The sequence below is a fragment of the Arvicanthis niloticus genome, chromosome 2 (assembly GCF_011762505.2).
Source record: "Arvicanthis niloticus isolate mArvNil1 chromosome 2, mArvNil1.pat.X, whole genome shotgun sequence".
In the NCBI taxonomy this organism is placed as follows: Eukaryota; Metazoa; Chordata; class Mammalia; order Rodentia; family Muridae; genus Arvicanthis; species Arvicanthis niloticus.
In genome coordinates, this window is record NC_047659.1 from 63,892,921 (window position 1) to 63,908,811 (window position 15,891).

At 39.0% G+C, this 15,891-nt stretch overlaps 2 protein-coding genes across 2 annotated transcripts; both read right to left on the bottom strand.

Moving 5' to 3' along the window:
* Positions 1-4,110: 4,110 nt before the first annotated feature.
* Positions 4,111-6,352, bottom strand: LOC117703948 (olfactory receptor 4X1). The gene has a single exon (XM_034495849.2). It carries the CDS (start codon positions 6,350-6,352, stop codon positions 5,435-5,437), a length of 918 nt encoding a protein of 305 aa, XP_034351740.1. The 3' UTR covers positions 4,111-5,434.
* Positions 6,353-10,718: 4,366 nt separating this feature from the next.
* On the bottom strand, positions 10,719-15,034 carry LOC117703711 (olfactory receptor 4X2-like). Its single transcript, XM_076929179.1, has 3 exons — positions 14,947-15,034; positions 14,104-14,209; positions 10,719-13,140 (listed from the first exon to the last, which is right to left on the bottom strand). The coding sequence occupies exons 2-3, from the start codon at positions 14,133-14,135 to the stop codon at positions 12,186-12,188; spliced, it is 987 nt and encodes a 328-aa protein (XP_076785294.1). The 5' UTR covers positions 14,136-14,209; positions 14,947-15,034; the 3' UTR covers positions 10,719-12,185.
* Positions 15,035-15,891: the final 857 nt, after the last annotated feature.

Below are 15,891 nucleotides of genomic sequence, written 5' to 3' on the forward strand. Positions count from 1 at the left end.
GTGTTCAGGGCTTGTTATGATGGGGGAACTGGGTTCTGATGATGCCATGTAACTTTGGATTCTGTTGCTTACGTTCTTGCACTTGCCTTTTGCCATCTCGTTAATTCTAGTGCTACCTGTACTCACTGTCTCTGACTGAAACTTGCCTTTCCAGTTATCTTGCTTGTGTCTGATCTCCTTGGGGTTCAGATGTCTCTGTGATCTTCTCCAGCTGCTTTGAGTACAGTGGGACTCTAGAATGACACAGGATAAGGTGTCTCCAAGGTAGCAGACCAGCTAGGTATCAGCTGTTCTGGGTGCAGTGTCTCCTCTACAGTGTCTCAGGATAGTGTGCCCATTGATCTGAGTGCAGTGGCTCCTCTACGATATCTCAGGATATGTTGTATGACGCTCTAAGTTCAGTTGTTTCTCTGTGGTTCTGGGTTGAGTGGACCTTCCAGAATGTCTCAGGTGGAATCCGGTGTCCACACAAGAGCAGACTGGGCAGAGGTCTGCTCCAGGCCTCAGATCTGGGAGAGGGGCAGAAGGGGAGTGCTATTCCGCAGGGGCGGGGGTTTGGGTATCTGCTGGAATCTGAGTGCTCCCAGCACCCAGCTATGGGCATAGAGCAGTGTGTGGGTCTTCCTACCTATAGCTGTGGGATCTGTGGAGCCTCTAGGATGTCTCTGGCGGAATCTGGGGTCCACACAAGAGCAGACTGGGCAGAGGTCTGCTCCAGGCCTCAGATCCGGGAGAAGAACCGAGTAAGGCCTTCTTAATTCAAGTAAAGTTCTTTTGAAACTCTAACCAAAAGTGATAGTTTTCAGGGTTGTAATATATCTGTGTGAAGTCCTAGATATACCACATAATTTTAAGCTTCTTGGGAGTAGAGGCAGAATGAAAGCTGTGTGGACTTAGAGCATGTATTTAAATCATTTCAATCTGCATGCTAAGCTTTTTCCATGAACCCTTGAATGAAACTCCACATCTTCTTTATTTGTATAATGAGGTTGCCAACATTTGCCCTAGAGACTTTTAAAGGGACAAATTAAAAAATATATGAACACACTGTGGCCACCACAATCCTACCAAAGTAAATTTAAGTTTATATTTTTTATTAAATTCTGTCTCTTTTCTCAAATCAAATCCTTTTATCAAGTATAAAGAACAATTTCACAAATGAGTCAAAAATCAAGAGAAAAGTAAACTGAGAAGTCATTTTAAAAGTCAAAGAGGGGAGCTGGGAAATGACTCAATGAAGTGCTTGCAGTACATGCATGAGAAACAGAGTTCAGCTCTCTAAAACCCATGTTAAAAGAAAAACAGCACATATCTGTAATTCCAACACTAGGGGAGACATACATAAAGTCCTGGAGCTCACTGGACAGTCAGTCTTGGAAAAAAAAAAAACATCAGCTTCAGATTCAGTGAAAAAACCTGACTTGACAAAAAAGATAGCAACTGAGGAGGATTTCTAACACTGACCTCTGCTGTCCATAGGCACAGATATTCACATGTACAAATGTGTGCATGCACACACACAAATACACACACACACCATAGCCATAAACATTTTTCAAAGATCATTTTCTTACCTTATAAAAACAAATATAAACATTGAATTTATCAAAAAAAAAGTTATCAGCAGTAGAGAAAAAAAGATACTTCTGTTGCCAAGTGAAAACTTGAAAGACTTAACAAAGGTCTAATTTTGTCCTCTTGCTGAAGGTTTGAAATTTTCTGAAATTCCAGTTGTAATTTTGAACTCTGACTATAAGAGCAGTTCCAAACATGCTTCCTGTTCCAAACACCACAGCCTCATCACACATCCAGCTCCCCTACTTCCTGGCTCCCTCTTTCCTGGCTCTCTTCAGTCAGAAGTAAGAAGACAATTAGGAGAATGATTCTTCCTCCCTAAAGATCCCTGTTCTGACACCCCAATGTTTGACTTCTTGGATAAAGTCATTAACAAATGCCTAACCAGAATAGGAATACCATCACTTTATTTTCTTTCCTGTTCTAAAAACCAGATTAAGTTGAAGGTGTCTTCCATGGGTGTCTGAAATGAAGATTCAACTCTCAAAAGATAGCAGTGTCTTCCACCTCCCAAGCTGGAGGAAGTTGGCACCGAACCAGTAATTTAAACACCATTGTCCTCTGAGGCCCTGTCTTGGCCATAGCCCAGGTGGGATAGTACAGAGAGGTAAAACAAGTCATGAAGAACCTTGTACTCCAGATTTCACAGCTTTGCACCATCATATTTTACCATCCATTTAAAAAGTTCAATACCTACCTCAGTTGCCTATGTATTCACTCTCACCCAGATCTACGTTCCTACTTTTTCAATAATTCTATCTGTATTCTTGTGTCATGAAACAACTCCTTAGCAGATATCTAAACTTCTGGAGCCCTCTCTTTGAGCTGTCCAAACAATAACAAATAAATATTTGTGTCTGAACTATTTCAAGATAGTATTCTTGTTGTGGCATTCCAGTTAACCTAAAAATATGCATTGTACATACACTCAAAACTGCCAAAAGTAGTCATGGTGGTCCATGTGTTGACAAGAATATACAGCAACAGACTCTTGCAAACCATTGCTAGTTGGTGTGAATATTTGTTCAGTCAGTTTTTAAAGTAATCAAGCATATTTTTCAACAATTTTACACTGAACTACTTATGGCGGAGAAGCCTTTCCTCATGTAAGATAATCCTTATATGAGCACCTATATATGAAAAAAATAGAAAAACAACTAATACACATAAGAAAATGGTAAAATAATTTTAATATATTCACTCAACAAATTATATTAGTAAATAGTAAAATTTATGAACCCCTCTTTGAAATATGTTAAGTGAAATTTTCTGTGTATGAATGTCACTATTTGATAAAATCAGGGCCAAGAAAAACCAATGTGTTAGTTATATATTTTAAGCTATTTTGCTTTATTAATAATTTTGTTGACTTTTAATTTTGTGTGTGTGTGTGTGTGTGTGTGTGTGTGTGTGTGTGTGTAGAAGTTAGGAGGCTAATAAGGGACCATGCAGGGAAAGTAGAAGAAATCAGACAAAAGTGTGCAGTGTGATGGGGAAAAGGATAACAATGGAACAAGAATGGTTAAATAAAATAGGAGATGGTAGGGCAGAGGAAAGGGGAGAGTGCAGGGAGGGAAAACATAACACTAAAGATGTTTGAAAATACCATATGGAAACCTACTTCTGTAGAAGCAGCTAAAAATACATACATCATATGCGAATGCCTATGCATAATATACATGCATACATATATTTTTAAAAAGTTAAAAGAAGCCACACTATAAAGAGGTGGCAATGCCTCTCACAGACATTATCAGCTACCAGATAAAAAGCCAACTGCTGGTTATGGGCAACTGAGTTATGAGTAATGGTTATGAGTTGCTGGTTAGTAAGTTCCCATCAACCCCACCCTAAACATTCAAGTCACTGTCATTGCATTAGTTATCTTCAAGATTAGATGAAAAAACTCTATTGCTGAAGACACCAAATGCTTCTGTCATGGAATGTGGAAAATTTGTACTGACATGGAAGTTTTATCCCTGCAAGCTAGTTTTTACAGTGCTAAAAGGAGCTATGCACTCTAACTGGGGTGGCAGGGATGAAGGGAAGAGTAATGGTCTTACTCAGCTGTGATACCAGAAAGCTACAGTAACAACTAGCCTTCCAAGATTAGTTCATTGGCACAATAGTGGCATAAATGAAAACAACCACCTTCTGTTTGGACTTAAGACCCACTCCATAAGATGGAGCTATTCCTGGTATCACTTACACAGCAAAAAGCTAGGTAGGTCATAGGCCTTGGGGAGGAACCTATGCTAAATAGGCATAGTATTGAACTACTCCTTAAGTACTTCTTTTCTAAACATTTGTCTAAGACTCACATATGTAGGTGTATTCCCTACCCCTCATGAAGGAAACGTCTCTTTGCAACAAATACAGGCCATTACAGAAAACCACAAGCAAGCAAAATCAGAGTTGCAAAGCCCAGTTTCAACTGATACATCTACAACACAACAATCTAAGTCTAAGGGATCATTGTAGAAGACAGGCCTGAAAGATTGTAAGAGCCAGAGGAACCAAGAATATACTGTAAGATTGTCTCCTAGAAATGTCAGAAGTTACATCCCTGAAGTCTCACCATCACTGCTTCCTAAACAACCCTAACAAAGATGACACTAGTAGATATGCTAGCATGGAACAGGGAAATCTCACTAGACCATAACCCTAGACAAAGCACTTCAGTCAAGTAGGATATGTTAAGAGTGAAAGAAATAATCTTCCCACAAGAAGAGCATACCAATTGGTTATCCAAATTATCAGGTCAGCCTGAAAACATAAAACCAAGTAACATTATACAGACTGAGAAGACTGTATTTATGCCTTTTAGGGTGTGTGTGTGTGTGTGTGTGTGTGTGTGTGTGTACAAGAAAATAAGACCATACATTTTAAAAGATAGTGTAGTATGTCACTACAGAGGAAGGTTTGAAAGGGAGAAATTATTTTTTAAAAGCAGTGTTGACAACATTAAGTAAAATTTCACTTGCTTTTACCACCATGGTAAAAGCCTTTGACAATGGACCCAGAACTACTCTCTTTCAGGTACTGATGTACTCTGAAAAAGAACTCTTTTCATTTTTCATAATTACTGATTTATATACCCAGAAGAAACTCTGCCTTTGGAGTCAAGGATTCATATTAAGACTCTCTCCCCTCCCCCCTCATTTTACCACTAAATAGTAAAGGGGGTGAAAGCATTTGACATGGTCCTGGTCCTAGGCACATTTGTGCCACTGACTAGCCCTTGGTGAATTTAATACTTCTAGTCAATTATGCACAGATACTTAAAACCTATGGTATTTGTTTATTATTTCATATATATTCATTCATTTAACACAATTTTGTTATTTTCTCAAGGATTTGAATTTTGTTTAAATTATATTACTACAGAACTTCCAGGATAAGCACTTGAATGGAAAATCTCAGTTCCAAAATTTAAAAATGTATTCAAGATAATATTTCTGTAACATATGTAACATCTACTAATTGCTATCATTGTTTCATCTTCCATAACTGGCATTTATACATTCATTCATTTAATTGGTGAATATTAATGGAATATCAACAGAGGGCCAAACAATAAGCATTGCCACACTTTTCTTTATCTTTCTCCTTAACCTTCCTAGACTGTCTTGGGGTTCTGAAGAAGTTTACTTTCTCCAGACTTGCCAATCTGCTTCAAGACTGTGGCACTAGACCGTTCTAGATATCTTCACTCTTTCCCTATTGCCATAAAGGTGAGGAAATGGAAATGTCAAAAAGGCCACTGTCTTTGTCAAGGTAGAGACTGAGTGGGACCTGAGATACCCCCAACCTCCCATCTCTATTATCTGTCTTTTGCCTAAATGTTCTATTTCTCTTCCTAAGTCACCTTCCTCCCCACAAGTCTTCTCATGGCATTTTTCACCTCAGTGTTTCTGAAAGAGTAAATAATGGGGTTCAATAGAGGTGTGACAACTGTATAAAACACAGCCACAACCTTGTCCACAGGGAGGGTGACACAGGGTCTCATGTAGACAAAAGAGCAGGGTATGAAAAACAGACCCACCACAGCCAGGTGAGAGGCACAAGTAGAGAGTGCCCTATGTCGTCCTTCTGCCGTGTGGCCCCTCAGAGAATGCAGAATGACCACATAAGAAACCAACAGCACAGCAAAACTGATCACTGAGATGGAGCCACCATTGATGATGACTAGCAGGCTAATGAGGAAGGTGTCTGAGCAAGCCAGCTTCAACACTGGGTGGACATCGCAGAAGTAGTGGTTAATGATGTTGGGACCACAAAATGGCAGCTGGAAAATGAGTAAGGTTTGTCCAGCAGAATGCATCAAACCCCCACTCCATGCTGCCCCCACCAGGAGGCCACACACTCTTCGGTTCATGATAGTGACATAGTGCAAGGGCTTGCAGATGGCCACATAGCGGTCATAGGCCATCACTGTCAGAAGAAAGATTTCAGTGCCACCAAAGAAATGAAGGAAAAATATTTGTGTGATGCAACCCTGGAGGGAAATGACTTTCCTCTTGAGCAAGGAGTCGAAGATAAGTTTGGGGGCTGTGACAGAACAGTAGCAGACTTCTACGAATGACAAGTAGCTGAGGAAGAAATACATGGGGGAAGAAAGCCCTTTGCTGGCCATTACAGTCACCACAATCAGGCCATTGCCAAGCACAATGGCTGTGTACATCAGGAGAAACATCACAAAGATGATCTTCTGCACATGCTGACTCTGGGATAACCCCAAGAAAATTATTTCTGTAACATTGCTTGCAGCTGCCATGCTTCTAAGAGCAATTTCTAAAAGCCTAGAATCACAGAAAGCAAAATCAGAACTCCATCTGAAATGATGAAAGGCATCTTCTTTGGACTTTGTAGCTTATTCATTCTCTGTCTGTGTGTGTGTGTGTGTGTGTGTGTGTGTGTGTGTGTGTGTGTGTGTGTGTCTGTCATTCTGTGTCATGTGTGTGTGTGTCTGTCTCTCTCTCTGTCTCTCTCTTTTTTTCTGTCTCTCTGTGTGTCTCTGTCTCTCTCCCTCTCTCTGTGTGTGTCTCTCTCTGGTCTCTTTCTCTCTCTCTTTCTCTCTCTCTCTCTCTCTCTCTGTCTCTCTCTCTCTCTCTCTCTTTCTCCCTGACTTGTGTCAAGTATCCCATGACTAAAATAGCCATTATCTATAGCTTGATAATAGTCTCAAGCTACAATTTGGCTTTGTAGTGATATAAATGCATAAAAATTCCTGGACTCTGTCCTCAAAAATGGAAAGATGTCATGCATGATGCACTCCAAATAGAAATTGGAGATTATTTTGGAAATAAGAAACATGAGACTTAGATTCAGCCACATACCCAAAGTCACAAATTTTATACTTGAACTGTTGTTTGCATTCTTCCAAAAGTCTGCCTGAATCTCCTAATCATAATGACTTCACTGATGATATAATCCCATCTGTACTGGAAAGAGATCAATGCTCTACAATGAGTGATATAATTTATCAACTCTAATTATTCTACAATTGGTAGAACTTACCAGGCTCCTGTGCTTGAACATGATAAAAATCAAAGTATAAAGTATTAGAGCATAATTGAGTATATTTTATTTACCTTATCACACAGTTCAAGGCATCTGTAAAAGTGGTTCCCTAAAGTACTCTTGCAATGGATTCAGGTATAATACCACCTTTAGGAATCTAATATCCTAAGATTCTGGTACAAGAATCTCCCACCAAACCATTCACAGAAGTGATTGGTACATGTGGTATATGTGGAGGCGAGAGGGAACTCCCAGGTGAAATTCTTCAGAAGTGCCACCCATATTTTTTGAGACAATGTCTCTCATTGGGTCATGGGGCTTGTAAATTCTCTTAGGCTGACTGGCCAGCAAATCTGAGATAGCCTCCTCAGGAGTTTTCTTAGAACTAAGCACCATCATATCTTGTTTTTATCATGGTTGCTGGGGATCAAATTCCTCACCTTCTGCTCAAGAATATGTCATTCACTGACTCCTCATCTGATGCTGACCCAAATCTGACTCTATTCTGGATGCAGACCAGAAAGAAAGAATAGAACCATTTCTAGAAAAAAAGGCAAATATGAGAGAAATGGAAACTTTTAAATAATAACAGTAAGAAAATTAACAATGATTGTGATTCAATTCCAGTGGGCCACTTGTCAGTGATATAATGCCTACTAGGACAGTTTGTCTCCACAGCTTAGCAGTCCTATCAGAAAAACCATATTTCTGGAGTCAGATAAGCTTGTTTCCAGAGGAAAATCTCCTTTATAGGATTTGTGTTGGGAGCACAGAGCTTGTCATCAGCCCTTAGCCACTAAGATTTAGTTAAAACTTACATGTTTGACATAGATCCATCTGGTCTCACCAGCAAAACTGTAAGCTTTTGAAAGCACTTAGAGAATGGCTTATATCCTCTGTAGCACTCTACACAGATTTGAGAACAGTGTATAGTAGTAAGCAGCTTGGTGTGATCCCTGAGTCCTCTGTCTATTACTAAATATCTTAGGAAGCCAAGGCAACAACAAAAGAGTTCTTGAAACTGACCAGACTCTCAGAGTACATGATCTGTTTGACTGTAAGTCCAAGCACAAATCAGGAGAGGCTTAGTGGCTAAACTTACCTTGGAAATACTTAATTGCTTTGATTCTTAATCTTATTTTTCAGATCTTTTATAGTCAGAAAATGAGTTCATTTTCAGAGTCACTCCAAGGAAAAAATTTTATTTCATTAGCCATATCTGAAAACAAAGTAGTCAAAGAAATATGAATGTTAGTGTTTGTGAGATCTTGGAGATCTAAAACATGGAGACCTTGGTTCAAAGTCATTCTTCAGCAAATCTGGGCTCATTTCTCTTTTTCTTTGTATAATGCTGGGGCTAATAACCAATGCCTTCATGGGGGCTCACAGCCTGAACTACCAATAAAAGATTATGTTTGGGCTAGACACAGTCCCTCTACACATATGTAGCAGATGTGTAGCTTGGTCTGCATGTAGGTCCCCTAATATTTGCAGTGTGGGCTGTCTCAGATTCTCTTGCCTTAGCTGGACTGCCTGTCTGGCCTCAGTGAGAGAGCATGCACTTAGTCCTACTGTAATTGGTGCACAAGGACAGGTTCACATCCATGGAGCAGGGGGTCTCCCCTTCTCTGAAAGAAAAAGAAGGGAGCATGGGGAAGAGAAATGGACTTGGGAGGTGCTATGATCAGTATATAAAGTGAATAGATGATAGATAGATAAATAGATGATAGATAGGTAGGTAGGTAGGTAGGTAGGTAGGTAGATAGATAGATAGACAGATAGACAAACAAATAGGTAGATAACCAATGCCTCATATATGCTACATTAGCACTCAAACCTACATCCCATCTCCAGACCCAAAATTTAGATTTCTACATAGGCTTATCTCAATTCAGGATCTTACAAGCTTAATACATTTCTGTCATCTAGAAAATGTCAGGAATGAGAAAGTCTTAGACAGTTCCTTTGAATTTCTTAAATGGATATTTTTTAAAAGGTAACAGTTAGTTTGAAAAGCTAACAATACAAATTATTCTCAGCTAGCCATGTTACCAGAAGTTCACATAAAAATGACTGTCTATAGAATAGTCTCTGAGCTAAGCTGCAATTTGACTGTCATCCTGCAGTATAGCCAGACAAAATGGGAAAAGAGGATAACATCTGAAATGTAAATAAAATATCCAATAAAAAATTAAAATTAGAAAAAGATATCTAAGGCCATCCTGTCAGTTGATAGAGAGAAAATCTGAGAAAGGCTCTCTGTTTGTGGAAGCGTGTGAAACAGAGATACCAACAATGGAATCAGATAATGTAGGGACTGAGTGTGCTGCTCAGTTGGTAGAGTACTTACCTACCATGCAGAAAGCTCCAGCATTGCATAAGACTGGGTCTTGTGGCACATGCCTATAATACCAGAACTTGAACATGGTGGCAGGATAATCAGAAATTCAAGATCATCCATCCTTAGCTACCTATGACATACAAGAGCAGACTTGAATACATGAGACCTTGTTAGAGAATGAAAAAGAGAGGAAGAGAAAAAGGAAGGGAGAGAAGGAGTGTACCAGTGTGTGAAAGTCCATACCCTAGGGTTTGTCCATCCATGCTCAGTGAATGCAACAGACTCAGAATCTGCTCCACCTAAAGGGAGCAGGTGGCATCAATGCTAATACCTCTGTGCACCAACTACAACTTTTAACTATCATCTCATTAGGAAAGAGACAAAGGAATGAAATAGGATTGTTTTACTTAAAACCTATGAAAAGAAAGTTGAAAATATTTGCTCACCAAGAAACTTTAAGGTGTGAAAGATAAAGAGTTTAGATCAAGAGCTGAATTCCCTGAGCACCCCTTGTCTGGGGAGTTTCTAAGAACAGCAAAAGTCAATTTCTCATTTGCTTCCTTCAGGATTAAGAGATCGCTCTCTAATTAATCCAATTAGAAATATAAGATTTGTACTTGCCCTTGTTGATCTGGCCCCAAAGGTCCTGCCTCCTCTAGTCTCAAGTTAGTAATGAAGAGGAATCCAACATCACAGCCCACTAGGACATCCTCAAGGGGTTCCAGGTGGTCTCTCCTGGCCTCTCACACTTCATTGTGCCCATGATATCAGTGAGTTCCAGGAAAAGTCCAGTCAAGTAAATCCAAACCACCTCACACACTTGCTTTCACTACTTCTGAGTCACGGAATGGTCTTTGAGCTCATCTTGTCCACCTCACTCATTGTAAAGATGACAGAGTAACCAAGGGAGAAATGGTAGAACAACTACACTAGCTCTCTCTAACATCTGTTGTAGGAGTCTTCCAGTTGTTCATTCTTACAATTATAAACATTTTCCAACAAATTCTTAGAATTTGGTGAAGGGACATCAGCAAGACAAGAACTTCCTAACTATAAGGTGTAATTTCCAAAGCAACAGTTGCATTTCTTTATCTTTTGGGTCATATAGGAAAAGTAACATTCTCCCATAGCAACAAGCATTCCTATTTGACAGATTAAACAATTAGTGTTCAGAAAGGTGGTGGGAAATGTTCAAACTTATAAAACTCATAAAGGATTCTATTGAATCAATAGATGTTATGGAACCTACCCACCCATAATGTGAGCTGCAGAAAATCAATCTACAGCATACACCTCTCATCATCTGCTTCTCCATAGTTCTGAGAATTATAAGCAAAAGGCCAGATGTGGCTTCACCTGCTCCCATCAGCATTCCACTACACAACATGAAAACTAAAATTCGATTTTCAAAGAAATGTTCATTATTCAAGGGAATTTGCAAATCCTTCTATATTTTATATTAACAAAGACCCTCATTTATCACTTCCAAAATAAATAACATTGATTTATGTTACCAACAGCATTTCTTGAATTCCCAATAATATTCCTCTTGAAAAAAAATGATCAAAAGCCCACAATATCAAAAAGAGATTGAAAGGAATTGTGTAAGTACACCAAGGCTAATAAAATGAGATGAACTACAACCAAAGCTTAAATTCTTCTCTACACAGGTGCACACACATGTAAACTCATTACTTAATGAGGTTCGATTGCTCTAAAAGTAAAAAGGCATCTCTCTAATTTATATTATATTTGCATTACATTTATGTTATATAGTGTATAGTATTATATATCATATATCATATATTACATATTACATACAACATTGTACCCATTATTACATACTATATGCCACATGTTTCATGTTACAGATATATTTGTTATATGTTACAAGTTTATATATCATATATTATATATATATATAGCACAACAAATTGAGAGAAGAAAACTCTAAAGATGCCACTAAGTTAATTTTTTTTTCAACATCCACTGCTCACCACTCAGCTTATCTTTAAGAGTAGTTTGAAGGGGAAACAACTTTTCAGTTTTTCTTTGCACTTTACACTTTTGAATAGTAAATGCCAGTAATGTTGCAGAACATTCTTCTTTCTATTTTTTTGTTAAGCTGTTACACAATTATACACAATTAGGTTATATGTTTTGGTAAAAATAGCACAATAATGGTGCTTAATGTCTCTGCAGTACACCTTGTAAGGAGATGTGTCCCATCAAATTATCTCATTGCTAGTTCACTGTGAGAAATTGTATAAAAGGTGTTTAAGAAGGTACATGTTTCCTTTTATAATTAAAAAGCATCTGTCAAGATATACTAAAATAGTGTATTAACTCTTATATCTCAACCACAATGGATAAATATTCTCTTAAATTAAAAATTTGTTTCTATCAAGAGTGCATTTGTAAGACAAATGGTTCAACTTAACTATATGGAGCAAAAATATTTCTGTCCATGTCATATTTAAATTACCATACAAACTGAATATAAACCAAAATGTGTATTGTTCAATATTTTGCTGTAAATATTAGCAACAGTATTGTAGATAGTGGTAAGACTGGACACAATCTAAAATAGTTAATTACATAAAAATATTTTATAACAGGAACTAATTTATAAGTATTTTAGAAGATATTTATCAGCTACAATAATGCTAAATGAGCATTCCTTCCCCTTAGTGCCCATCAGTTTGGACTCCGCACCATTCCAATCCCAATAGCCAATAGCCAGACTCTATTTTGCATCTACTTTCTTTGTCCTGAACCACAGACTCTTTATGGCTTTCTTCACTTCTGCATTTCTCAGGGAGTAGATGAGAGGATTGAGGAGGGGAGTTATCACTGTGTAGAACACAGCAATCATCTTGTCTATAGGCAAAGTAGCAGAAGGCCTCAAATAGATGAAGACACATGGACCAAAGAACAATATAACCACAGTGACATGGGACCCACAGGTGGACAGAGCTTTGCGTTGTCCCTCAGCACTCTGAGTTCTTAAATGGAACAAGATGACCCCATAGGATGCTAAAAGGACCACAAAGCTGATCACAGACAGTGTTCCCCCATTGACAACAATCAGCAGGCCAATGTGGAAGGTGTCTGAGCAGGCGAGTTTAAGCACAGGAAGCAAGTCACAGAAATAATGGTCAATAATATTGGGGCCACAGAAGGGCAAAGGGAGAATGAGAAGAATCTGGAAAAAGGAATGCACAAAGCCTCCTATCCAAGCTGTTCCTACAAGGACAGCACACACCTGATGGTTCATGATGCTAGTGTAGTGCAGAGGCTTACAGATGGCTACATAGCGGTCATAGGCCATCACTGTGAGAAGGAAAATCTCAGCACCACCAAAGAAGTGCATGAAGAAAAGCTGTGTCATGCAGCCCCATACAGATATGGATTTCTTTTCAGCTAGGAGATCCAAGATGAGTTTTGGGGCTGTTGTGGAGGAGTAGCAGATCTCTACAAAGGAGAGGGAGCTGAGGAAGAAGTACATGGGGGATCCAAGATTTCTGCTGACTGCCACAATGACCACCATGAGCAGATTCCCGAGTACAATGGCCATGTACAAGAGCAGAAATATCACAAAGCAGACTCTCTGCACCTCTTGATTGGAAGAGAGTCCAAGGAAAATGAATTCAGTCACATTGTGTATGTCAGCCATGAGGGAGCAAGTTGGGTGGTATGATCTGAAATGATATAAAAGACTTCATGAAATAGGTAATTTAAATAAAATCTTTTTCAGGAAACCTTAAACTAAGTATTAAAAGACAAGGAGTTAATAATTAAAATAAAAGCATACCAAGGAGACAGAGAAAGTATGAGTGCATTGTATATGGCTGCAATTGTGGGGAAAATAACTATATGTAAAGCTGAAGACAAAGAATACCCCTGATATATGAAGCGGTGTTAGAAACTTTTAATTCACCTATAGTCAAAGAGGACTCATTAAGAATATCTCAGCCTATAATCAAATGACCTTGTTGCAGAGAGTGGAGTCAAAGAGGAGTGATCATACATAAACTCAAAAAATCCACTCATTGTTCAACAAGAGGCAGACAGGAGAGTGTTGACATATCCAAGCTAGATGATTTTCTCATACTTTTGACATCTTTCCTGTACTTTCCACTAAAGATTTCCTTCTTTGCCTTTATCCTGACTCATTTTCCTATCTTGGCTTATGAGATGGAGGGTATTCTTCAATATCTCACATATTAATTAGTGCCTTCAGAAGAAATGGCCATGATATACCTCCCTTGACATTCAACACCCCTTAAGAGAACCACAAGCCTATACACAGTCATGTCTGTGACCTTCATTCTATTTCTCCTCCAGGTCCTTACTGTCTATAGTCATATACTTGATGACACCATCATAATCCAGCCAATGCTCAATTTTCTTCTTTGCTTCCATGCTCATTTCCTCCAAACTTAGGCCCTGAGTGCCAGTGGTCTGTCACCATTTTAAAGTATCCACTCATGCTCTGGGACATCCTTACTGAGAGACACATATCTATCTCCTTAAGAAATCACCCAGGCTAGCATTACCAATGACTAACTTGAAAACTATTCTAATACATGCTAGACAATTCCAAAGTAGTTGAGGACTGTATGTAACCTCAAAGCCTTTCCTTCAATAAGACTCCAGGGTACCTGTTAGTAGGAGCCAGATGACTTCCATTCATATCACAAAGTTCCCCTTCCTTCAAGGCTCAGACTGGTGAGATGATTTACTTTTTTACAGGCCAAAAGTGAGACACTAGTACAAACACAGAAACACAAAGAAGGTGAGGACCAAAACTCCACTTATGAAGGAAGATAATGCTCATAAGCCAGACTTTTTTCCTCACACATTCAGGTTTTCTATGATGGAAATTCTGTGATTTCTAGAAAGTTCTTTAACTTCTTAGAGGCTAATATTCCAAATTATACAATGCAGAGGACATATTCTTCAGGAATTGAGACCATAAGTCCATACCCAATCTCTTGGTACAAGTTCTCTTCATATATCTTCTTGTGTTTTTTCTCAGAGATAGTAACTCCACAACCTCCAACATCCATAGGCCCACACAGCCAGTGGCCCCTCTTACCTCATGACAATTTGGAATCACAGCACTTACCACACTGAATAACAATTATCTATATAGTCATCTGTCTAGCTATAGTGTAATCTTCCTTAAGGCATAGGCTGCTTCTTTCTCACCACTTCACAGCTAGTATTTTATGTATCTCATGCATTACTCCCTTTTCTTTCAAAATATATTCAGACATCATAGATGAAAGAAGCCCCTGAAGACAAAACTAAGGCCAAAACAGAGTTCATGTGATTTTCCTGCTCTGAACACACAGATGCAAAAAATAGTCTCTGGACTCATGCTGTTTCTCTGGGAGCCAATGGAGAAGCACTAAGTCAACTATAACCTACTCCTGCCTCCCTGGAGTAGCAGGATAGCTCTGCTCCCCCTTGCAGTTTAGGACTTAGGCCTTCACACCTACCTGATTTTTAGGTAAAAGAAAAGAAGACTTGCCTCCCAGATGTGCCATAGAAATCTGAGCACTCAGACAGCTCAGCCTTAAGTTCATGCTGCCTAGATGACATCTAGGGAGAGGACATGATCAGATGAGAGGAATGAGGTCCCCAGAGATCTGTAGTCTCTCCCCTTCCTAATAAGACATAATGCCTCATGGGAAGCAGGACTTTAAAAGTCTCTACAGGGAACATTAGAAATCAGTGATAAACGCAAGTCAGTTGAATTTGCCCAGTGTTCACAGACCTACAAGGGTCTACAGATTCAATGAAACCCCCAACCAAATTCCAACTCAATTCTTCATAGAGTGAGAAAGAGCAATTGTCAAATTCATTTGGAATAACAAAATGTTGTGGATAGCCCCAGCCTCTTGTTGTCATGGTAATTCCACTCCCGGGAGGGGCTGCGAACGAGGAGTGAATCTTGTGAACCTTCTGTCCAATTGAATTTGTTAAATAAAGGCTAGAGACGGTGATTGGGCAGTAAAAGGGGAGGTGGAGAAAAAGGCTTAGGGGAGGAGTCGGGAGAGCTGTTGGGGCAGTTGGGAGTTGGTGGAAGGAAGAAGGGAAGAACATGACCTAGAAAAACTGCAGGTTATAAGGGATCTCATAGCTGGGGATTAGAGTAGTCCAATGGTAAATCTGCCCAATCTAGGCGTGCAGCATACATTTGTAATTGAGTTGTGTTTTCCTTGACTGGATTTCCTTGGGTCGGAGATTTACCGCAACAACAAAAAACCTGGGATAGTGGAAAACTATTCTCAACAATAAAAGAACTTCAAAGGGAACCATCATCTCTGACCTCGAGCTGTATTACAGAGCAATAGTGAAAAAAAAAAAAACCTACATGGTATTGGTACAAAGACAGACAGGTAGATCAATGAAACAGAATTAAAGGCACAGAAATAAACCAA